The 22,765-nt window shown below is 53.3% G+C and overlaps 11 protein-coding genes across 11 annotated transcripts; 4 read left to right on the plus strand and 7 right to left on the minus strand.

Annotated features, from left to right (window-relative positions):
- Positions 1–331: 331 nt before the first annotated feature.
- On the plus strand, positions 332–2,599 carry M409DRAFT_67379 (uncharacterized protein; the record flags this gene model as incomplete). Its single annotated transcript, XM_033817374.1, has 5 exons — positions 332–378; positions 431–559; positions 619–1,279; positions 1,327–1,666; positions 1,716–2,599. 5 exons carry the CDS (start codon positions 332–334, stop codon positions 2,597–2,599), a joined length of 2,061 nt encoding a protein of 686 aa, XP_033665974.1.
- Positions 2,600–2,817: 218 nt separating this feature from the next.
- On the plus strand, positions 2,818–3,861 carry M409DRAFT_67380 (uncharacterized protein; the record flags this gene model as incomplete). The annotated part of the gene is made up of 1 exon (XM_033817375.1): positions 2,818–3,861. The coding sequence occupies one exon, from the start codon at positions 2,818–2,820 to the stop codon at positions 3,859–3,861; it is 1,044 nt and encodes a 347-aa protein (XP_033665975.1).
- Positions 3,862–3,960: 99 nt separating this feature from the next.
- M409DRAFT_67381 (uncharacterized protein) lies at positions 3,961–5,755 on the minus strand (the record flags this gene model as incomplete). Its single annotated transcript, XM_033817376.1, has 2 exons — positions 3,961–4,227; positions 4,331–5,755. 2 exons carry the CDS (start codon positions 5,753–5,755, stop codon positions 3,961–3,963), a joined length of 1,692 nt encoding a protein of 563 aa, XP_033665976.1.
- Positions 5,756–7,741: 1,986 nt separating this feature from the next.
- Positions 7,742–9,434, minus strand: M409DRAFT_67382 (uncharacterized protein; the record flags this gene model as incomplete). The annotated part of the gene is made up of 3 exons (XM_033817377.1): positions 7,742–8,383; positions 8,431–8,897; positions 8,957–9,434. 3 exons carry the CDS (start codon positions 9,432–9,434, stop codon positions 7,742–7,744), a joined length of 1,587 nt encoding a protein of 528 aa, XP_033665977.1.
- Positions 9,435–10,715: 1,281 nt separating this feature from the next.
- Positions 10,716–12,611, minus strand: M409DRAFT_55984 (uncharacterized protein; the record flags this gene model as incomplete). The annotated part of the gene is made up of 1 exon (XM_033813152.1): positions 10,716–12,611. One exon carries the CDS (start codon positions 12,609–12,611, stop codon positions 10,716–10,718), a length of 1,896 nt encoding a protein of 631 aa, XP_033665978.1.
- Positions 12,612–13,276: 665 nt separating this feature from the next.
- On the plus strand, positions 13,277–15,664 carry M409DRAFT_67384 (uncharacterized protein; the record flags this gene model as incomplete). Its single annotated transcript, XM_033817378.1, has 1 exon — positions 13,277–15,664. The coding sequence occupies one exon, from the start codon at positions 13,277–13,279 to the stop codon at positions 15,662–15,664; it is 2,388 nt and encodes a 795-aa protein (XP_033665979.1).
- A 119-nt stretch (positions 15,665–15,783) lies between these two features.
- M409DRAFT_24478 (uncharacterized protein) lies at positions 15,784–16,658 on the minus strand (the record flags this gene model as incomplete). The annotated part of the gene is made up of 2 exons (XM_033807257.1): positions 15,784–16,033; positions 16,090–16,658. 2 exons carry the CDS (start codon positions 16,656–16,658, stop codon positions 15,784–15,786), a joined length of 819 nt encoding a protein of 272 aa, XP_033665980.1.
- An 855-nt stretch (positions 16,659–17,513) lies between these two features.
- M409DRAFT_55987 (uncharacterized protein) lies at positions 17,514–18,494 on the minus strand (the record flags this gene model as incomplete). Its single annotated transcript, XM_033813153.1, has 1 exon — positions 17,514–18,494. One exon carries the CDS (start codon positions 18,492–18,494, stop codon positions 17,514–17,516), a length of 981 nt encoding a protein of 326 aa, XP_033665981.1.
- An 816-nt stretch (positions 18,495–19,310) lies between these two features.
- On the minus strand, positions 19,311–19,939 carry M409DRAFT_67385 (uncharacterized protein; the record flags this gene model as incomplete). Its single annotated transcript, XM_033817379.1, has 3 exons — positions 19,311–19,374; positions 19,429–19,787; positions 19,847–19,939. 3 exons carry the CDS (start codon positions 19,937–19,939, stop codon positions 19,311–19,313), a joined length of 516 nt encoding a protein of 171 aa, XP_033665982.1.
- A 473-nt stretch (positions 19,940–20,412) lies between these two features.
- M409DRAFT_55989 (uncharacterized protein) lies at positions 20,413–21,925 on the plus strand (the record flags this gene model as incomplete). Its single annotated transcript, XM_033813154.1, has 3 exons — positions 20,413–21,156; positions 21,216–21,707; positions 21,761–21,925. The coding sequence occupies 3 exons, from the start codon at positions 20,413–20,415 to the stop codon at positions 21,923–21,925; spliced, it is 1,401 nt and encodes a 466-aa protein (XP_033665983.1).
- Positions 21,926–22,010: 85 nt separating this feature from the next.
- On the minus strand, positions 22,011–22,580 carry M409DRAFT_24481 (uncharacterized protein; the record flags this gene model as incomplete). Its single annotated transcript, XM_033807258.1, has 1 exon — positions 22,011–22,580. One exon carries the CDS (start codon positions 22,578–22,580, stop codon positions 22,011–22,013), a length of 570 nt encoding a protein of 189 aa, XP_033665984.1.
- Between the last annotated feature and the right edge of the window lie 185 nt (positions 22,581–22,765).

Raw genomic sequence — 22,765 nt, forward strand, 5'->3', positions numbered from 1 at the left:
TGCGTACAGTACATCACTGGTGAGTTAGAAACGTCCTCTGTCCCGACCGACATCCATCGCTCTTGCCACCAACAACATCCGCAATCTACCAATGAGAGCTGTCTTCTATCATGAAAACGAGAGCTTATCTTCAACAAGATCAACAAGCCACCATATGACGATACCGGCTTGCCCGCACGTGGGCCGACAGGCCGCCCGGCCAAACAGAAGCCTGCCGATAAGGAGGGGGAGGTGTGGTCTTCAAAGGATGCCCCAAACCTAACCGTAGCGACATCTTCCCGCTCCACTTGGCTTCTTGAGACAAACTCCTTGAACGTCGACGGTCTAGAGCATGGACGATACGAGACCGGCCAAGAGGCAGAAACGCCGAGCTATAGCGTAATGATATCCTCTGTCCTGTACAGTGGAGCGAGTCTGACTGTGAATGTAGCTGTGAGAGATGTCATTCTCAGAAGATTCGATGTTCGGGCGAGCAGCCGTGTCAGGGTTGCGAGATTGCGAAGAAGCCTGGCAGTTGTCGGTATCCGTTCAGAGATCGCAATGTTACTATACCTGAGAGGTGAGACCAGTCCTGGAGCAACACTCAACAGAGCAGTGGATACTGACATGAAGCTGAAGCTACCTCGAGAAACTGGAAAGTGAGATCCAAGAGTTGAAGGCCCGAGAGTCTTTCGTCATCACCTCCCAGATTGCAGCTCCGTCTGTCGAATCGCCTCCAGATCAAGTACGACAGGGACACGTCGCAGAGAACGACGTGCCAAATCCGTTGCTCGAAGTCCAAGATGGCCTCTTCGCAGGTCAAGACTCTGCTCAACCGGTCTTCATCGGCGAAGCCAGTTGTACAGCCTTTGGAGACAGACTGTTGCAGTGCGTTGATTCGAGCTACAGTTCCGTGACATGCAACACGATCCCAGATCATATCACCCACCCTGCCTTCAACCGGCTAGCAAGCAAGGACTTCCAGCTCCCGAATAGAGTCCAAGCAACTTTGCTTGTTCGAAGAGCACATAGCTTCATTGGGAACAACTATCATTTGTTTGAGAAGAAGTCGTTCTTCGATAAGCTGGATCGAGCGTACAGTGGTGAAGGCGGGACAGACCTGCTCTTCACTTGCCATCTGTTCGCTATGCTTGCTCTTGGGGAGCTCTATACACATTGCAAGACCAATGCAGCAGACAGTCGGATACCTGGGACATCATACTTCGTGCAGGCTGTGAACTTGTTGCAGGACCTCTACGAGGTTGGCTCGATTGAGCAGGTGCAGATCTTGTTGCTGATAGTAGGTGTGAGCTTGGAGACTTACCTTTGCATGCTGACCATTCGCAGTCATTCTATGCTAACTCGCTCGGCCGTGTAAAATCAGCACACGTTTACTGCGGAATTGCCGTACGCATCGGCATCGGACTTGGCCTACATCGATCGCAAGCAGGATCAAGTACCATGTCGCCAGTACAGCGAGAAGTTCGTCGACGAGTCTGGTGGACTCTCTACCTCTTCGATAGGATGATCTCTTCAAAGCTTGGATATCCTCTAGCTATCAGAGATGATGACATCGATGTTGAGTTTCCTTCAATGGAAGGCTTGTCGACGTCCGAGCAAGCCGAATTCTGCGACCCAGTGCATCTTCGTGCTCACTCCACGCTTGCAAAGATCACAGGCAGTATCTGTAAGTTCGACCGAATCATTTTTTGCTGTAACAGGCTAAACGTATGCAGTGAGCGACATCTACCGTCTCCCTCGTCAATCGAATCCGAGCTTCGTCCGCGTCGTACATCGCGTTCTGAATGACCTTCGCCAATGGGACGAAGAGTTGCCCGTAGTGCTGCGGCTACAAGGCGAAAGACCACCACGAAACCTCTTTACTCTTCACATGCAGTACCACCTGTGCATCATTCAGACAACGCGGCCGATTCTTCTGCACATCTTCAAGATGAGACTACAGTCTGGATTGACTTCCACCAGCCAGCAGCGTCAGACATTCTCACCGACGACTCTGGCCCTTGCAGATGCCTGCGTACAGGCCGCCAGGACGACTAACCAACTGCTCTCGAAGCTTTTCGTTGAAGGCAGCCTTGCGGTATTTGGCTACTTCGACTCCCACTATCTGTTCTCCTCGACTCTGATTCTGATCATCTCTGCCGTCATGGAGCCTCAATCAACAGTCTCAGATGCAGTACAGACGGCGTTCAGCCTCTTGAGGTCGATGGCTAGTAATGGCAATATCTCGGCAAACGACTACTTGAACCGGCTTGAGCACATCCGCTCGACGGTCAGCAGTGCTCGCGCTCAGGCCGATCAGCGTCTACCTCGTGTGACTCTACCAAACGGAGACATGGAGAAGTCGAACCACCTGGACCAGGGCCAGGCCATTGCCGCCACCTCGAGAATCATCACCAACAACGATCCGCCATTATGGGAACCTTCCAATCCCATGCTCTCTGGCGACGAGTTCAATGGCGACGATCCGCTCGGTAACCCCTTTATCGAGAGCTTCTTGGCAGAGAAGGCCTTTCAGTGGCCTGGAGGTTTATCGCCCGAGCAAGATTTCTTGAGACAATTTGCTCAAGAGCTAGGTGATGAATTCCTTTTCGGCTCCTGAGGGCCTCCAAATTCCGTTCTGGAGTCGCTCTGGCTTGGCTTTCAATCTCAGCTTATTAACCGCAGACACATCAATGGCAAAGAGATGATTGCCGTCCGCCTATCGCATGCATGCAGAGACTGGCTTCGGCCAAGTTGCCCGAGCTACAAGACTTCAATTCTTTGAGGATTCTGAACCAAGTTTATCCAGGAGATACTTCACGTCTGGCGAAGCGAGTGATGGCCCACAAACCGGATATCTTACTGATCGAATCAAGCGTCCAAGCGATTGATGAGCCTCGTCGACAGCTCTTGGCCAAGAAATACAACCTCATTCAATATGACTGCGATTCGGTAGACGACTTCATCGAACGAATGAAGCCAGGAGGACTGTATGCATCCATCCAAGCCATTGTCCGTCTCGGCTGGCACAAAGTCGGTCGTTTTGCGGATCTACGACCATTCGCGACCGAGGTCGTCGCTCACTTTCCACCAAGCTTGAAGATAGTGAGCTGCAGTGGGCATGGATACGATGCCGCTGATACCGTGGCAATGGCTGAGCGTGGCATCTGGTACTGCAATACGCCGAACGCCTGTACCGAAGCTGTTGCTAACACGGCAACGTGGCTTGTTCTGGATACATTTCGCTACCTTACGTATGCTCAGCTCAGCGCTCGCAATGACTGGGCTACGAGTCGAGAGCTAGCTCTCCTGGCTGATGACCCCTGTGGTAAGGCTCTGGGGATTGTTGGCCTTGGAAATATAGGCTTAGAGATAGCCAAGAGATGCGAGGCTGCTTACGGCATGAGAGTGCACTATCACGGTCCAAGGCGAAAACTTGAAGCTGAGAAGACGCTAAAGAGCGGCGCAACATTCCACGAAACACTAGACGAAATGATCCGAGTTGTCGATTGCATTGTGCTCGCAGCCCCTTACACCAAAGAAACCCATCACATGCTCTCAACTCCACAGTTCACCTTGGCGAAACCATCCGGCCTTCGAGTCGTCAACATCGCAAGGGGCAAGATGATCGACGAGGAAGCTCTTCTCGAGGCCATGAAGAAGAAACAAGTCGTGGGCGTTGGACTGGACGTCCACGACAAGGAACCTGGTGTGAACCCCAAACTTCGAGACAACTGGATGGTGACGCTTCTGCCTCATGTTGGTGTCTGCTCGCATTCTGCCTGGAGTAACTTTGAGAAGCAGTGCTGGGACAATCTGGAAGCTTACTTTGAGACTGGAAAGCCTTTGACGCCGGTACATGAAATTTCGAGAACAGGCTGAGACCAAACCATTCTCCAAATCGGACAAGATTCTTTGACTATTAGATACAAATCCTAAAATAACCTCCAACACCTCGCTTCCAAGAATTCGGACGCTCATCTAAAGGGTACTCTCCTTGGACCAAACACCTCTCGCTCGAATGCGCTTGCCATAGATGAAGAACAAGTACGGAATGGGAATCATCAGCGCCGAGACGAATGCAAAGACGCTGATTCCCCAGTTGATGCCAATGTTGTGCAACATTGGGCTGATGAAGAGGGGGAAAGCGGCTGCGAAACCACTCCTTAAAGCCGTATTGGCCGCGACGGCGGACGCTGCGTAGCGCTGGAATGTGTCTATGAGGTAGTTCAGGGCGGCTTGAAAGATCTAAAACCGCGACAGTCAGTGTTTAAACTACTTCGTTGACGATTTGCACTTCGTCGTGAAAAACAGCACCGTGATATGAGGGGAGGGATGATGGGATACGTACAGTGAAGAAGCCGATGCCTTCCAGCACGATGCCAATGCAGGGAACGAGCCAGAAGACGCTCGGCGAGGAGCTCCACGCGAACATGAACAGACCAGCCGTGAAGAAGATTGAACCGGCCATCATAGGGGGTAGACGGGCTTCTGGAACGGGGCGGAAGTTGTTTTCTCTCCACTTCTTGACGTAGTACTTCTGGTTGAACCAGTTCGCGGACGCTCCGATGAGGATACCGATGAGCATGGCGAGGAAAGGCAGGGAGCCGATGAGCGAGTTCCAGCCGCGTTCTTGCTCGAATTCGATGGGGAAGGCTGCCAGGGAGCCGTACAGGATCCCGTAGCAGAAGGAGGCGTAGAGGGCCATGAGGAGACAGATTGGGGTTCCGAGCAACTGGAATGGTCGGACGAGGTACTTGTGGCCTAGCTCCGCGAGCGAGACGTCCCATTCTTCGTGTTTGGCGTGCAGAGCCCAGTTGCCGGATTCATGTCGGAGACGACTGGCTTTTCTCACGAGCAGCACGGGCGGGTATGATTCGTCGATGATGAGAACGTCCACGGTGACCATGAACATGATGAGGATGCCGGTAATGTATTGCGTCCATCGCCAACCCATTCCGGACACAATCAGAGCGCCGCCGACGATCGGTCCAAGGGTAGGTCCTCCTACGACGGCCATAGCGTAGCCAACCATCGCAGCACCACGCTTATCCGGTGTCCAGATGTCTCCAAGCACACCGCCCGTGTTGGTCACAGGCGCGCTGCCGAACAGCCCAGAGAAGAATCGACAGATCATCAGCGTCTGGAAGTCCTTCGCCGCACCGCCTCCAAACGTGAAACATCCGAAGATGAAGAACGGAATCAGAACGACCATTTTCCGTCCATACACCTCAGAGAGCGGCGCCCAAATCAAAGGCCCAATCCCCATCCCCACCAACAGAAGCGAGATACCCAACGTGCTGACTTCCTGACCGACGTGGAAGTGCTCCGAAACCTCACCCACCGCGGGCGAATAAATACTACTCGCAAACGTCGTCGCCATGGCAGTGAAGCCATACATCGCCGTCGTGATGGCCTTCTTCTTGAAAGGCCAGTTCACCGACCGGTACGGATCGTCCTTCCCATCGAAATCCACAATCACATCCGCCGCCGTCTTCTCGTGTGTCAAAGGGTGCGTGAAGGTTCCTCGCGGCCGTCTCGATCGCACAACGGATAGGACTGTCGACGCGGTGGTTTGGGCTCGTTCAAGGCGTTGTGTGGTCGTGCGGGAGAGGCTGGAGACGTTGCTGCCGCGACGGTCTCGCATGGGGCCTTCCATTTCGGCTTCGGTGAAGACGCTGGAGACGCTCGAGGCATCGTCGTCGTCGTGTCCGCGGTGGGGGTCTTCGACTTGTTCCTTTTCGAGGTCCGGGGAGGAGTTGTCGTTGGGCTCCATGCCGATGTCTCGTTCGTCTTTGTCGGGGTCGCGCTCGGCGGGAGGAACTTGTGATCGATCCATGATCGTTGGAGTTATGTTGTGGTCGTTGGTATGGGAATGAGAATCGATGCCGGAGGTTCAAGCCAGCGAATATCTGTTTTCAATGCCGTTGGATCCAATATAACCTTGCTCTTCGCCACCAAATCCTCTCTCCAACAATGCTCAAAGGCCAATTAATCACCAAACAGCTGAAGTGTGATAATATAGTAAAAGCAGCAATTACCAAAACAGACCAACACGTCCGCCTCCGGACCACCTATATACTCCATCTTCGCCTCCACTCCTACCACCACCCAAAAATTACCTATCTCTCTCTCCGTCTCCTCCAGACCATGACGTCTCAATGAAAGCCAAAACGCGAACACACCTGCGCTCAACAACGACACCGGCACCACCAAACACCATCGCTAAACTCCGTCATCGGTTCGAGCCCCGCCGAACCACCAATCGCATCCCCTAAACTCTCGGGCTGCACCTGAGACCGAAGCGTCTGCGGCAACGTCGGCTTCGTACCCGCTAAATAGGTTTTGCGTGTTTGTTACCACTTCAGAACTCGTTCAGCAAGTGAAAGCGTTCCTGAGAGACGGCGTGATGAATTCGGGCGCCGATGATGGAGGTCAGCTGCTTCTCGATTCGCACGCATCGCCGAGACTACTTCATCTGGTCGTCGTGGTTAAAGATGATGTTCCTATATCGCTACCTCTATACTACTACCAACGTTGTCTCACAAGCACCGTCGGACCGAACCAGACGAAGTCTACCCCGATTGCGAAGTTGCTGCTGATGACTTGCCTTACCAATTCTTGGAAGGAATTCAAAAATGTCCGATGATCCCCCAATAGTACTCACTCTGTCGCTACTTCGTTGCAATCTCTCTTCCAGCACATGCCGTTCTCGGTCTCTTCGACTCCCCTACGTCACGACATCGCTGAGCCCTCCGCGGCCTGAAACCCATTGACTTGACTTTGCCTGTTCTCTTAAAACCCTCCCGATCGACTCCCGTCCTGGGCGCAGAGCTTCTACTGAAGGTAGTGCCAAAATCGCACACCGCAGCTATAAGTCAGCAGAGCTATGCCTTTACACAACACCCACCCCAAGCCTTTCGCTTGTGCTCGCCAAGCAAGATCTTCTCTCATGAAACGCGAGGTCATCGACGAAACGGTCCAATGCTGGCTGGATGGACCGCTGGATTGCAGAAGTTGTTCGTCCTCGGGATTTCACCGAAACGAGGGCAAAGGGCGAGGCAAGAGGCAAGCCACCTACAACACCCAGCATGTGAAAGAGACAGGAGAGGAAAGAGATGACGTGGACTGCTTCTTCTTCTTATCCATTCTTCCAACATGGGAAATACCGTCGACTATATCTCTCTTCTCTGCTTCCTATTTCACACTATCTCTCACTCTCCCTCCCTCGCACAACCAAGGAAATCATATTTCGATTCTTTCTTTCTCGGTCTGAGACAGTCGGAGCCAATCTTCCAGCCAAAGAAAGAGACAGTAGTAGAAAATCAAATACAAGAATGAAGTAGCTGTTGGTATCACAACACAATAGTCGGCTCCCATCCCCATCGCCTCCATGCCACGGTCCATCCTCCAAAATACACACGCTTGCTTGCTCGCTTTGCTTTTCGTTTGCTTGTCGTTGACCAAAGCCTTCCAGAGAACTTCGGTACAATCGGTCTGGTTTGTGACTTGATTGAGCGAGGCGTCGTGGTAGTGAGGTCTGATGCTGGGGCCGAGGGAGTGTTGAGCCTGGTGAGATGGTTGCAGTGGAAATGTTAAATTAGTGACATTAGAACAACCCGCTCGCAACATTCTCAACCACACGCTCGGGGGCAGATGACAGTGGGACATCTGACCCGCTGCAAATGCCTCACCATGCAGTCTCGACACAACCCAGAAGACATCAACACGCAAACACCTCGCTCAATATTCAATGTCAATTCTAGCCGCGGAGCGAGAAGCCGCCCTTCTTGCGACCCTTCTCCTCGACTGGCCGTCCACTCTCGATTCTGACCTTCTTCTCTTCGAGTTCCGCCCGCTGTCGGTCGAGCTGCTCCTTCATCTCGCGGTGTCGGGCGTAGAGCTCTTCTTCGCTTTGCTTGAGCTTGCTCTCTTTCTCCTGCACCTTCTGTTGGAAGACCATCTTCATCTCGAGCTCCATCTTGGCCAGCTTCTGCTCGTGCAGCGATCGTTCTTCTTCCTGCTTGACGGCTGGGTTGACCTCCTTGAACACACTAGGATCTTGGGCCACACCCATAGCGGTAAGCTTGTCGGATCGGTAGTTCTCGTAGAGGAAGTTGTTGGTGTGCTCCTTCAGCTCTTCCATGTGAGTTCGGATGAGCATCTGTCGTAGCTTGACAAAGTCGCAGTGCTCCTCGTTGTCGACCTCGATGACACCCCATGGGTAGCGACGGCCACGGACCTTGCGTCCTTCAGGAGTCTGGACCTCGGTGTTGGCACCGACAACGGCAAATGGGACCTTGGACATAATCTCGTTGTTCTCGGCGATCGTCTCCTCGTCGTCGAGCTCGTAGCGTGGGCCCTCGAAGATGTGGATGTTGTGGTGGTGAATGTCGGCAAGGATCTGCGAACTGTCAGTAGAGATCACAAGCAGCGAGACATGATACTCACACGTTGCTTGAAAGCAGCTATCTCCTCATCTGTGAGGGTGTCTGCCTTGGCAATGACGGGGATGAGGTTGACCTTGGTGTGAAGTCGGCGCATGACCTCGACGTCCAAAGGCTTCAAAGAGTGACCGGTGGGCTGGATGAAGTAGACGCATGCATGTACGCGGTTGTCAACAATGTTCATGCGGTTGATCTTGTTCTCCGCATCCAGGTACGCATCGAAGCGCTGCTCAATGTTTTCAACAATGGGTCTCCAGGAGTCATCGTTGTTGACGAAGTCACCAAACCCAGGAGTATCGACCACAGTCAGGCGCAGACGGACACCGTTCTCCTCGATGTCGGCGGAGATGGATTGTATGCTGACCGTCTTTGGTGCGAAGTCGAGAGATGGCTGCTTGCGCTCCTTTGGTGGGTACAGAGACGTGTTGAAGAGCGTGTTCACAAGAGTCGACTTGCCGAGGCCAGATTCACCTGCGCAACATGTGTCAGCGCTCCTTCCTCATTTGGAGAAGTCGTCATTTTGTACTCACCAACGACCATAACGTTGAAGTTGAAGCCTTTCCGCACACTCTTGCGATGCCATTGGTTTGGCAGGTTGGCGAAACCAACGTATCCTGTAAGCTTCCTGCGCACAATGTTCCTCATGTCGCTCGCTGCTTGCGCTGCGGCCTTGGGATCCTTCGAGGTCACGGTCTGGGGAGTGTTGGTGCCGCCGTTGGCCATGGCGTTACTCGTCGTGACTAGGGGCGAAGAAGGTTTGCCATTGGGCTGTGCTTGGTTTGGGACAGGCGACTCGCGGTTCGGCGGCGCGGTGGTGCCGTTCAGAGTTGCTGTGGGTTTGGAGTCAGCGGACAGTCGAAGCTCCCGGACTGTGAGGTCTTGACGATCAGGAGTGACGACGCGAGCGACCGCGGCCGTGCCAGTCGCCGGCGCAGGACTGCTGCTGTGGTTGGGGCTGGCAGTGCTGGCCACGGATCTGGCGCTGCTGGACTTGGCTGAAATGGACATTGTCGTTGAGGAGCAGGGCGCTCGTGATGCCACGTGGTGATGAATGCGGCGCGCGGTCGTGCGCTCGACGGAGGCGCGGATGGGGATGAGGGTGTGGTGATGGAGAGGAGGGAGAGGGATGGCTTACCCATGGTGAGAGCGTTCGGGGTGTTGTTTTGAGCTGTAACGTGGTGTGCCTTCTGCGAATGATCTGGGAATGCGAGAAGCGTCAGTCACAGCCGTCACGAGGCATTGACGCAGCAGGCGCATTGGCATCGGGGCGTACAGGGAAATTCTGCTGGCGACAAATGTGCCGCGTGTCGTTCCACTGGCGCACGCTGCGCTGGGATCAATGGCAAAGCCGCTGCTGCGGGCGGAGACGAAGGAGAGTCGAGAAGGTATTAAAGACGTACGGATTGATGATGGCGGCGGACGCAGAGGCTGGTCGACGGGGTGCTGCTGCCGCGGCGGTGATAGGGAGAGGAGTGGAAGTTGCTGGTGGTGCTGTCGGCCAGGATTCAGGAAAGGGGACTGCCTGGCACTTGCAGGGGTCGCAGCTGGGCCAAGCGCGATCCGGCCGCCCAATTTCAACCTCCGCAAACCTTGTCTGGACGTCGGCTGCCCATCCGAGCCAACTATCTATTTGATTCAGAATTCATTGACCTTGAGACTGATCCTCCAAACAATTCATTTCCACTGCTGCAGTGCTGCTGGACAAGTCTCTTCCAAATCCACACAAATGGTACCTGCTGCAGGCCTGCTGTGCTTCGGCCAAAGCCGCATGCAGCTACGATGGAAGCTACAGCTGTTCGCCGCGTGTGCAGCGCGGAGCGTCGATGGAATCGATGACAGCTTGGGAAGAGTCTTGCCCGGATACGAGGTCAACAAGGTCACAATATTCTCCGTCACGTGTGCGGTCGTGGAAGCATACTGCTGTGCCATGTGTCGCCATACGTGTCACGCAATGCCAGGCCATGCTTGTCCTCGTGTGCCAGCAGCCTCGCAAACCTGCAGGTCTCGAAAAGCCAAGCTTTATTTCGAACTCTCGGCTCGTGCAAGCCTCCAACGTTTGTGGGTATATATAAACTCTGACTGCTCCTCCATTACCTCTCCACCCTTCCGCATTGTTCCGTTTCCAATGCTCAGTACGAACATCATTGGTCATCCAACGAACGTAATGTGCACTGCGTGATACATCTCGCTCAATGACTTCACGCTTTTGCTCCTTTTCAGCCTACCCGTAGCCTCCTCGATGCTGAACACAACGCCTTGCATGAGGCCTTTCGTGACTTGCGTCTGCTTCTAGCTCAGAGAAGCCAGCATGCTGCTGAGTTGGCCCTTGTCGTACTTGACGTACTTTCCTTTTCCCTTGTCAACCTCGTGGTATCGTTCCCAGAACCGAGCATACAGAGGCTCCATGAACTTTTGTACCTCGCGACCAAGCAGACCGCGGACCTCTGGCTCCATCTTGAAAGATTTGTGTCTGGCCAGGAGGTCGTCAAATGCAGTATTGAAGTTCTTGAACTTCTCTTTGATTGCGTCCTTGTCCTTGCTCGATAGCGTTTTGAGGATGGTTGCCGAATCAACTGCCTGGCCTGTCGATGGTGGGCGCATTTGTTTGCTGGTGTACTGCACATCGAGCAAGAATGGGCTGACTTCGTTCTTCCAGGCGTCCAAGTACAAGTTCGTGGCCTTCTTCTTCCAGCCGTCCACTTTCGGTTGCGCCCCGCCGAGCAGGGTCTGCAGCTCAGATTGTCGGATCATGCGCTCAATGATGGCAATGTTGTTCGCGAGGAAGATTCCCTGCAAGCTCTTGCCTTTCTGCAGCTGCCTGGCCTTCGATTCCAAGCTTGAAAGGAGTGTTTCGATGCTGTCTGTGCAATAGTGAGCAAAAAGCTGCTTGCCATCAGCACCGACATCGAACGAGGACAGTGTTGGCACGGAATTGGTTGATGCTGCATCGTTAGGCCGATTCCATCCACCATTGCCTATGCTGCGCATGATGCTGCTCAGAGGTGAGAGATATGCCGTCATGAGTTGCAGTCTGGCCATGACATCTGTTGTCAACGGGAGTGGACCACCATCTCCTGGAAGTTGCAGCATCTGGTTCATCTTGGACCTGATGTCACCGAGCAAGGTGGACAGAGAAGATTTGGCCGTTTCTCGCACTGGCTTCAATGCATCTGAAATGGCATGCTTCAGCTCGCCCGTATGACTCTCGATCTGGAATGATGTGTTGGAGACCACGTCAATGATTTCGTATGCGAGATAGCAGTCAGTGATCAAGTGGTTCCTGATGTGAGCGTCCAGATCACGCAGTGTAGAAGAGAATGTTCTTAATGATTCCTGACATGTCGCCAACAGAACCGCTCCCCACTCCTCTCGACTGAATATCGGACATATGTTGTCGTATTCGGCAATGTACATTCCCTGTATACCAGTAGCGTATGTCATGATGGCACAGGTTCCTGGTCTGTAGACTGCATCAGCAGCCACCTTCTTTGCCGTGGAGATTGTCGCAGTAGCCAGGTTTTGTAGTGACAGTGACATGTACTGTCCCCTTTCGTGGGCGTATACCTTCGCTGAAGGGGTGAGATCGGTTCCTGGTGCGACTTGTGATGTGAAGTTCGAGATATTGGTGTTGATGGTTCGCAGTTGTGCAGACTGGTTCGATGATATTCGGGGAAAGTCCTGTCCTTGTGTGATCTGCTTCAATGGCTCGATTGGTTGTGAATCTTGCCGCAGCATGTCCCTGAACACGTTCTCCAGATTGCCTGTACCCACTGCCAGCAGACTGCTCAACTCTGAGATCGCAACTTGATTTGAGCGCATGTTCGACGCTTTCAGTGATTTCAGAGCTTGGTTGGTACGGTCAATGCTGGCAATGTACTCAGTCAAGCCCACTTTGTCCGGTCGATTCCGTAGAATGCGCTCTTCCTTATTCCGCATGTCCAGTGGCTGCTTGACCTTGTCTATTGCGGCCTGAATCTTGTCGATATTGTTGTTCTGTATCTGCAGACGTTGCGTGTTGCCGTAAATAGGCCCTATCGCATCTTGCACAGTCCGACCTGTCTCATTCAAGCGAGCCATGGAGCCTTGGATCTTCTTCGACACCGACTTCATCTTATCTAAGCTGGCAAACAGAACTGCCACCTCGGCGGACTCTTCCGCGTACGCGGCATGGCGTTGGGTCACCATCGTGCGTGCAGTCGCTGGCGCTGCTCGCGCGCCTCACATGGGAATGAAGCAACGTATCGGGTCGAAGTGGTATCGCGTGGAATCGCGTAGTCAGGCTGCAGCTTGAGCTGGTCTGGATTCGTGGGAGGCTGCGACACTGTTCGTAGCAATAACTCGTCTCGGCGATTGGCGCGGTATTGTTGAGGTGAAGTAATGGTCGTGAAAGCCGCAGCAAGCTCTCTCCACAGCCTCCACGGAGCAAGGTGAGGGTTCAGGAAGCTGCCGGGTACGAATCCGAGCGTTGTTTGGAGATCAACGGTGAATACTTCGCCGAAATCTGCAAGCAATGTTGAAACCGCAAGCATTGAAGGCTGATCTGGTCACCGAGAACCCATAGTTCTGAAGGTCATTCTGGGGATACCACAAGACCCTCATCGTCGATACCGAAAGAGGCAAACGCGAATGACAAGGTGTGACGTTGGCGTGCAGGGCACGTGCAGCCGCCCCTGTCAATCAAGGATTGCCTTGTGTCTGCCGGAATCAACTCCACTCGCCCCCTCCGAGGCTCCAACCTCTGCTCTTCCCGGCATCTTCTAATTCTACTGCACGAATTTGCTTAACATTCGCTTCTACCTGTCCTTTTTTTCGACCGTCTGGCCTTGCAATGAGCCGCAGGTGACCCCAGCATGCCGCGCGCTATTCCACGGCTTCACGCAGGGAGCTTTAGAAGGCTAGCATACACACTCGGTGGCGGTTCCTCGGTCATTGTTGGATATCGACTATGGCTCAGTCGACCGCCAATCTTACTGGAGAGCGGCCAAGATGCAAGCGCCTTTAGCTCCAAACCAGAGATCTCTCTCTCAGAACGTTTCAAGCGCGCTGCCGCAATACAGCAATCGGGCCACGATGAAGACCCAGAGAGCAGGGCAGATACCCAGACTCCTCCGCCACAAACCAAGGGCCACTCCGTTTTCGATGCCGAGGGCGACGATGCGTCAGCTTGGGACACAGCGACACTTCAAATTGGTAGGGTGTGCGAGTCGTTCGTGGGGTTTGACTTCACATCCATACGATCGAGACTGGCTTCCTTGATCGTGCCTTCATGGCTTCGAACTCTACCCGAGCTGTTGACGAAGCTCCAAAATGAACTATCAATGGCGCCTTGGTCCTTGAGCTGGGAGATTTGGGAAGAAGCGCATGATCCCGAGATCAATCCTGAAATCCTCTGGGACGCGCAGGTTCGTGTGTCTGAGGATCTCTGTCCAGAGGAGCAGGCGTTTCTTCGCAAGCGCCGAAAGAACACGGCAAGGGCTCTCTCACGATACCTAGGAGTACCGGAGAAAGAAGTCCACCCCGACGACGTGCCCACTATAGCGATTTGCGGGTCCGGGGGCGGTCTTCGAGCACTGGTAGCAGGGACATCTTCTTACCTTTCTGCACATGAGGCTGGACTTTTCGACTGCGTCACATATACCGCTGGTGTAAGTGGTAGTTGTTGGTTGCAGACTCTATATTACTCTTCGATAGGAAAGTTGAGTCACCAGAACCTCATCGACCACCTCAAGGACCGAATCGGCATCCACATTGCTTATCCTCCGGCAGCTTTGGCCTTGTTGAATCAGGCGCCTACCAACAAGTTTCTCTTAGCTGGCTTTGTGGAGAAGCTCCGCGGCGTGCCTGATGCTGACTTCGGCATTGTTGACGTGTACGGACTCTTGTTAGCGGCACGCTTGATGGTACCAAAAGGCGAATTGAGATTGAGTGATTTCGACTTGAAGATCTCAACCCAGCGCTTCTATGTAGAAGATGGTGCGCAGCCATTGCCCATCTATACGGCCGTGAGACACGAGATACCCAATGTGCCAGACGACTTTTCTGGCATGGCCAAAGAAGCTCGTTTCAGCACCAAGCACTACGACTGGTTCCAATGGTTTGAGTGGACGCCCTACGAGTTCTTCTGCGAGGAACTCAACGCAGGCATTCCAAGCTGGGCCATGGGGAGGAGATTCTACGAAGGGCGGAACGTGTTGCCCGAAAACGGTCTGGCTCTACCTGAATTAAGAGTACCACTGATGTTGGGCATATGGGGAAGCGCCTTTTGCGCTACGCTCTCTCATTACTACAAGGAGATTCGCCCAATCATCAAAGCGGCAGGACTCGCCAGCCTGGATGCTGCACTAGCACAGAAGGACGAAGACCTTGGGAAAGTCCATCCGGTGGATCCTGCGGTTATCCCAAACTTCGTACTGGGGATGAAGAACAAGCTGCCGCGAAGCTGTCCGGAAAGCATGCACAAATCTCAACATCTTCAGCTGATGGATGCTGGCATGTCTAATAACCTGCCAATCTATCCACTGCTTCGCCCCGGCCGTGATGTGGATGTCGTCATCGCATTCGATGCGTCTGCCGATGTGAAGACAGATAACTGGATCAAAGTCGTCGATGGCTATGTCCGCCAACGTGGTGTCAAGGGCTGGCCGATGGGAGCCGGTTGGCCGCCTGCAGGAGAGTCCACTGAGCAGGTGACAGAAGACATGGAGATTGCCGAAGCTGCTTCGGTGGCACACTCTCCGCGGACCTTGAATAGTGTTCAGTCGAAACACGATGGCAGCATGGAGGAGCTAGGTCATTGTACGGTCTGGGTTGGCACGACGCAAGAACGCGACGAGTACATGGACGACCCGGCCACACGGCGGCTGAAGTCAGACCTCTCAGACGACTGGCATCTCCTGAACCCCGACGCAGGCATTGCACTCATCTATTTTCCGTTCCTGAAGAATGACAAAGTGCCCGGTGTCGACCCCATGACATCCGACTTCATGTCGACGTGGAACTTTGTCTACACACCCGAAGAGATTGACAGGGTTGTCAACTTGGCGAGGGCGAACTTCGAAGAGGGCAAGGAGCAAACCAAGAAGACCATTCGAGCGGTCTGGGAGAGGAAGAAGGCCAAGCGGCTACGGAGAGAGAAAGAAGAGAGGGAGTCGAGAAGACTGAGTCGAGTACGTCGTGGATATGCTGCGGTGTCGAGAAACGGTGATGTCGGTCAGGGCGATCAGTTTGGTGGAATCTAGGGGGTACTTATTAGGCGTAGAATGAATGTGGATATACCCGTGGTGCGAAAAGTATTGCTTGTCTGCCGCAAGGCTGGAGGTCTATGTACAAGTCTATGGTTTACGAGCGCCGACTCATGCTACAAGTGCTTCTTCGCGTGCACGCCATTAGCAGCACTGCCATCTTCTTTCCGCCCATCTTCGAGCACTATCTCCGTCTGTTGAACACGCCAAAGCACAAATGCGTAGGCTACATCACACACGAAACCTCCCACCCACAGAAACAACGCAAACGGCGAAACAAAATACTCATGAGCTTCAGTCCAGAACCACCAAGCCAAACCATAATTCAAATACAAACCTATAATCGACCCAAACGTCCTCGTAGCCCTATCAAATTGTCAGCAAACTCCACTTACGCGATCCTCCGAAACAGTCGAACGTACCAGATGCTCCAACTCACACCCCCCGAATGCTGCCTCACCACCAACTGACACAGACTCGCCGCGGAAAGATACGTCTGACAAAACGCCGCACTCCAAAACCCCAACTCGGTCGTATCAGGCCCCACGACCCCCCGATAGATCTTCCCTTCCTTCCTCCCAACCTCCCCATTCAACCACCAATTCGCGAACGTCCAGTGCCCCAGCGTCGCCACACCAACCATCGCAACAAAAACGCCCCCAACATTCTTCGCCACGAAGGAAGAATGTCTCCACTCAAACCTCGCAAACTTCAACACGCCATACAGCATCACGCAGTCGATGACCAACCAGATCGTGAAGACCGCGCGTTCGAGGGGCGATTCGGCGACGTAGAGCGCGTAGACGAGTTCCCAGGCGAAGTTGAGGGCCAGGGCGAAAAGGGGCATTCCGTAGGATTTGGTCTGGAAGGATTCGCGTGTGTAGAGGAGGTAGGCGAGGGTCCAGAGGGCGCCGCCGATTTGGAGGAGGAGGTTGCACGTGGGGACGACGTGCGTGGGGATGTGGGGTGGGGGGATGTCGTTGGAGCCCATTCTGGATGTGTATATCTGTTTATTTTTTGTTTTCTTGGGCTTGGGAGGTGGGTCTTGCACCTGAGTGAACGAATAGGGAAGGGACGATGAAAATCGACGGGGGTTTTCAGTTGAGGTGTAATGTTTGCGATACGAGCCGGACCAAGATGTTGATGAACTTGGAAAGTTTGTAAGAGATACTTGACTGGGTAATGGTTTGTTGGTAGCAAGGATCTTGAAGTTCTGAGTTCAAAATGGAAGATGGTACGATCCGGAACATCATTTATCCGCAAACTCTCGTGAATGCCAAGACTTCACTTCCTCCACTTTCTCTCAATGAAGCGCGAGTTGTGAAGACGAACCACCATAGTCACTTGCCTATCCCTCGCCGATTCAATCCATTGTTCTTAACTCATAGTCTCGAGAAGTAAAAGGCGTATCATATTCCATCGATATTAATTCCAAAACTTCAATACCAAGGCGAATGTAAGGGATAAATGAATGCGTCGTAAGCGTGGCCAATTCAAAGAAGCTCGATCAGACCGAGTATAAATAGTAGGAGCATCTTAGCCGTATCCCTGGCCGCTCGACATGCACAAACGGCAAACATCGCTTGCACACGTCGCTCGTATGGCCGAACCCAGACTCAAAGAACCGACGGCCTTGCCCTGACAATGGAACATATGCTGAGACTGTTGTTAAGCGCGCGTTGGACGGCTAGTAGCCTGCCTAGAGCATCCATGATTTGCTCAAGGCCCAACGCGCCCAACGTCGCAGCATATGTTCAATGCTCAAGGGCATCGGTCCCTCTCGTCGTCCAAGTAAGGCGCGGCGTCTCCGCTCACACGGAGACGCACCGTATTGTTGGAAGACACGTTACACCCTGGCACCGCGATGAGGTGCGCTCCCTTCGCCGGGGAATGTGTACGTGGAGAACGTATGGTGAGTGATATTATTATCCTTGCAGATGAAATTCTGCTGCGTCGTCGAATCGAAAGAATCGTCGTATAAGTCGTCCCGTAAAAGCGCTTCGAAATCCATATCACAAACATTGAGAATGTCTGAATTAGTGCAAGAAAATAGTGCGTTGGCCTTGTCAGATCGTGGGTCACTTTTGGAATGGAAAGACACGTTGTATGTATCGTCCCGCAAGAGTACATCGAAGGCAGTGTTCGACGCATCCGTGTTAGAGCCGCCTTCCTTTGAGCCGCTAGTGTCAGACGTATTGGTGGATGATTTGTTTCCAGAACGGCAGCGACCACCTGCAAAGACGTCCTTGTGGACTCTTGCCACATGGCGCTTGACGTCTTTTGGCCAGATGAAGCGTTTGCTGCAATGCTCACATGCATGTGGTCGCTCCTCATGGGCTCTGTGCTTGGTTTTCTCGTGCTTGCGCAGATCGCATCGCCGGCGAAATCGCATTGAACAGCCTCTACATTTGATGGGGTGCGAACTGGAAGACTTGTCGTCATCATGTTCAAGGAGGCTGCGCTTGGCGGTGAGGTCTTCGTCCATGGGCGTGCAGGGCCTTTTCAAATCCGACTTCTCTGCGTGCCCTTGCAATGGATCGGGGTTCACGAGCGTCTTCTGCGACAGTCGACGTTCGTTTTCGCCCACAAACGAGCCGAAATCAGGTGTGTACGCAGTATAGGGGCTCATCGTCAGAGAAGGCGTATGTTCATAGGAGGCCGATGCTTCAAAGGTCTCACTTGTTCCATAGTCCTGGCTGGAAGAAGGACGTCCCAACTCTTCCAAAGGAGGTAGTGTCAGCCGACCGTCGGCGAAATGGTTGGGTTCCAGCATGCTGTCGTCAAAGGAAGTGTTGTTCCAACTCAAAAATGATCCATCATCGTCCATGGATGAAACCGGGAAGAGCGTGGGATCTATGTGCGAGTAGTCCACATTCGCTCTGCAGGAGACATGTGTTCTTGCTAAGGACTTTGTCAGCTGGGCCTATTTAGGATACAAGCAGGTGCTCATGCCTGGCCCATATGCTTCAAGGCAGCTTCGTCGCCTCGCAGTGAATACTGCATCCACGCAGTGTCTCCTTGAGCTCCATCCGGCTCGCCATTCCACCAATTAGTGTCAGTACCTCCGTGATCCATATCCCGGAATTTAGGGATGTCTCAGTGCCACAAGCCGAGATGGACAAAGCTGTGGCAGTGGCGGTGAGAAGGCGGCATTGGCCTCTCTAGCTCGGTGAGAATGGTGCGGTGTGGAGGCCGCCTTGGAGGAAAGTCGACAACTTAGACGTGGCTTTCGCGGAAGTGGAGCTGTGTAGAGTAGAAATCTGCCGTGAAGGTCGGCGACACCTTAGGTCCAAAGAGCAGGTGGCTCGCTGGCGGCATGGCTGGCGGCATGTCAATCCAAGCTGAAGAGGCCGCCCGCCAGCGTCACAATGGTCAAGCCGCATATGCACTGGGTGTAAGCGGCCCAACCACGGTGCCATCTCCATGGCGGATGTATCTCGATCTTTCTCTCCGCTTCTATTGAGATCGGTCGCTTTAAATGGCAGTTGGTAATGAAGTTTTGGACTTAAAGAGAAACACGAAGCTCCGTTAGCGTGGTCCAATGCTTTCGGAACTGCTTGCGTCGACCAGGCTGAACGTCGCGAAGAATGATGAGGTGTTATACAGCTATGTCAGGTCAAAAACAACTCCGTCTCGATTTGCTTCATAGTGCCAAGTTGTAGGTATAGTCATCCTCCATGTTCTGGCTTACCCAGAGCACAACGCAGCTAGACCAACCATTAGCATTCGTATGTTCGGACCTGTTCAACGATCGTACTCACCTCAACATAACCAGCGCATTCGCAAGCAAGTTTGCCACTCCAAACCAAAGTGACATGCCCGTAGCACCCTCAGTGACATACTTCAAGACCATGACAGTGACACCTCCAGCCAATCCACCAGCCATCGCCGCAAAGCCCATGAACAGCACAACTCTTGCCTTCCATGCCACGCCATCACCAGAGTATGCGAATGTGTCACCCGACAGGCGCGTCTTATCAATGCTATTGATGACCAGCATCCCAAGGAACGAGAAGATTCCAGGAATCCAGTCGACGAAGTTGAGGTGGAGGTCGGAGCCGTTCAGGCGTCCGTTGCTGTAGACCGTGGCATCGATCATGACGAAGAGGGCGATGCAGAACTGCGTACAAATTAGTTGCCTTATCCTTTGACATTCTACTCTTCAAGGTTCATCCATACCAGAGCGCCAGAGAGGTAGACGCCAGCATTGCGGGTATTGGCGCTGTTGAGCCACTGGGGCTTGGGGAATTTGAAGAGTCGGTGGTCCTCCATATCGTCGCCGTTGCCAACCAGGTGCATGAAGAGGGTTCTTCAAAGCAGGAATATTGAGGAGAGGTCGAGATGTGGTGGTTGTGTCGCGTGAGGATCGTCTGGTCGCAGCTGCCTTGCCTCTGCGCTCACCCGTGACGAAGCCAGCCAGCTCTCGAGCAGCAACCGGCTTGGCAAAACGGCGGTCGGCTCGTTCGGCGACTCCTGCCCGACGTCAAAGACAAGCATCGTGCAAGGATTCAGGCACTTTCACTCACACCAGGAACCGGAGACAAGCCCATCCTGGTTAATGGGCCTGTCACATGAAAGCTAGATTTTCTATAAAAGATACTGTCTTGCAAATTGAGCCGAGGCCCAGACGTACATCTGTTCGGTCGGACTACTGTTTGTCGGTCTAACCACGTTCCGACTGTCTTTTCTCTTTCAACTTCACCTCTGTCTTTACCACATCCATCACCTGAGAAACTCGAGTCACAATGGCGTTCTCATGGTTTCCCGGCGCATGTACAACTACCTACACTCACTCCGACAAGCCATTGATCGTCCAAGTCAAGAATGGCCCCAAAAGAGCACTCCCGGAGATTTGCAAAGATGTGATCCCACCATGCAATCTGAGTCCAATGCTCTTCAACGGCCACCTACAAACAGCATGGACAGCTTTCAAGTACCAAGGACCCAAGATACATTACAAGCGACGAGTCTTCGAAGCCGAGAACCCTGCTTTCAAAGGCCATTTCACGATCGACGTCGTCACCGCTCCGCCACCATCAGCGGGGACTTCTGCGACAGATGGTGGACCAGAGGACCAGGGACTGCGTGAGGATCCCATGGGTATTGGACATCATCGACTACCGCCGAGGACGACTTACTTCACAGACAAAGAGTTTGAGAACTTGGGAAGCAATGACACGAAGCCTCTGCTCATTTCATTGCACGGATTGAGTGGCGGTTCTTACGAGACTTATCTACGCGAAGTCCTGGAGCCACTGGTCAAGGCGACTTCTGAGGGTGAGAAGGCCGGAGGAATGTCTGGAGGAGACTGGGAAGCACTAGTTGTGAACAGCCGTGGCTGTGCTGGATCTAAAATCACGACGAGCATCTTGTACAATGCGCGGGCGACTTGGGATATGCGACAGGTTGTAAAGTGGGCCAGGAAGACATGGCCCAAACGTCCGATCTACGGTATTGGGTACTCGCTCGGTGCGAACATTCTGACAAACGTGGGTTGTTATCCCCATTTCATTTCAAATCTCGTTTGCTGACTCCTTTTGCTTTCCAGTATCTGGGCGAGGAAGGCGAGAACTGCCAGCTCACAGCCGCCGTTGTGGTTAGCAACCCCTGGAAGCTCGAAGTCGCATCTCTCGCTCTGCAACGGTCATATCTGGGCATGGAGGTGTACAGCAAGGCCATGGGCAAGTCAATGCTCGCTCTGTTCGATACTCATGCCAAAGAAATCACGGAGAACAAGAACATCAGCTCTGAGGGCATGCATAAGCTGAAGTATCTTCACGAGTTTGATCGTGCAGTACAGTGCGCTACCTGGGGTTACCCGACTGAAGGAGCGTACTACAGAGATGCCAGCAGTGCAGACAGTGTTCTTGCCATTAGGATCCCGGTGCTCGCGGTACACGCGCGAGATGATCCGATTGCCGTGGATGAGGCCGTGCCATATGAGGAGATCAAGCAGAACCCATACATCGTCATGTGTGCGACGAGTGGTGGTGGACATTTGAGCTGGTTCCAGACCCAAGGAAGATGGCATCCCAAGCCAGTAAGTTGCGTTTTGCTGTTGTTTGTAGCGTCAACAATTGACCCAGTACGCAGTGTGTCGCCTTCTTGAACGAGATGGCCAGAAATGTCGATCTCGCGAAGATCGATGCCCCAGAGGTTGCGAGCCATGGTCCTAATGGCGGCCTGCCCACGCCTTTTGCTTTCACTCCCATGCGGAGAAAGGCTCGTGTTCCTCAGAACGATCCTTATGATGCTTAGTGCTCATGTTGCGTTCCAAGCGAGGCGTTTTCGAATAGGTTCCCATATACCGTAGACTTAGACAGATATTGTCTCCGCGGACATCTCAGCCGAAGCTCACTCTCTTGCGCTTCGTTTTCCTCGCGCTGTCATCCTCCTGCTTGTCTCCGTCGGTTGCCGCATCACCGTCTGACTTTCTTCGCTTCTTGCCGCCCTTCTTCAACTCTTCTTTTCTGCCCTCAAGTCCGTCTTTCTTACTTTGCGCTCGCTTCTCGGCTTCGAGTTTCTTTGCTTCCCTCACTTCCTCCATCTGCCGTGCCCTCATCATCTTGCCCTCAAGATTGCCCTCCTTCTCCGCCATCACCATTGCCATGATCGCATTCATGCTCTCCTTGTCATCTACGAAGTTCTTTCCCTTCTTCGCATTTGGAGGCTTCTGAACACCCGCGGGTCTGATACCATTCAGCTGTGGTATCTTCAGCTCTTTCTCGGTGTATCTCATATGCGGCGGCTTTTTCTTCTTGTCGCTTCCAGCATTTGGCTTTGGCTTGTGTTGAGTCGGGGCAGGCTTCGGACCAGTCTTCTTCTTCCCTTTGGAAGATGAGCCAGACTGTGATGGCTTGGTGGAGCGCTTGCTCGCGCCTTTGGCTGCGCCAGCTTTGGCTTTGGGCGGCATGGTTGCTGTTGGTGAAGAAAGTGGACGATAAGAAAGTTCGTCTGGGAATTTCGAGGGTTCAAAAAGATCGCCTGGAATTTGGCTCTGGGACGGACCTCTCTCCGAGCCAATGATTCTGCTGAAAGCTACTCCTCAAACGCGTGAGGCGGCGCGACTTCACTCCATCTCCACGATGACCCTCGACT

The sequence above is a fragment of the Zasmidium cellare genome, assembly GCF_010093935.1.
Source record: "Zasmidium cellare ATCC 36951 unplaced genomic scaffold M409scaffold_23, whole genome shotgun sequence".
In the NCBI taxonomy this organism is placed as follows: Eukaryota; Fungi; Ascomycota; class Dothideomycetes; order Mycosphaerellales; family Mycosphaerellaceae; genus Zasmidium; species Zasmidium cellare.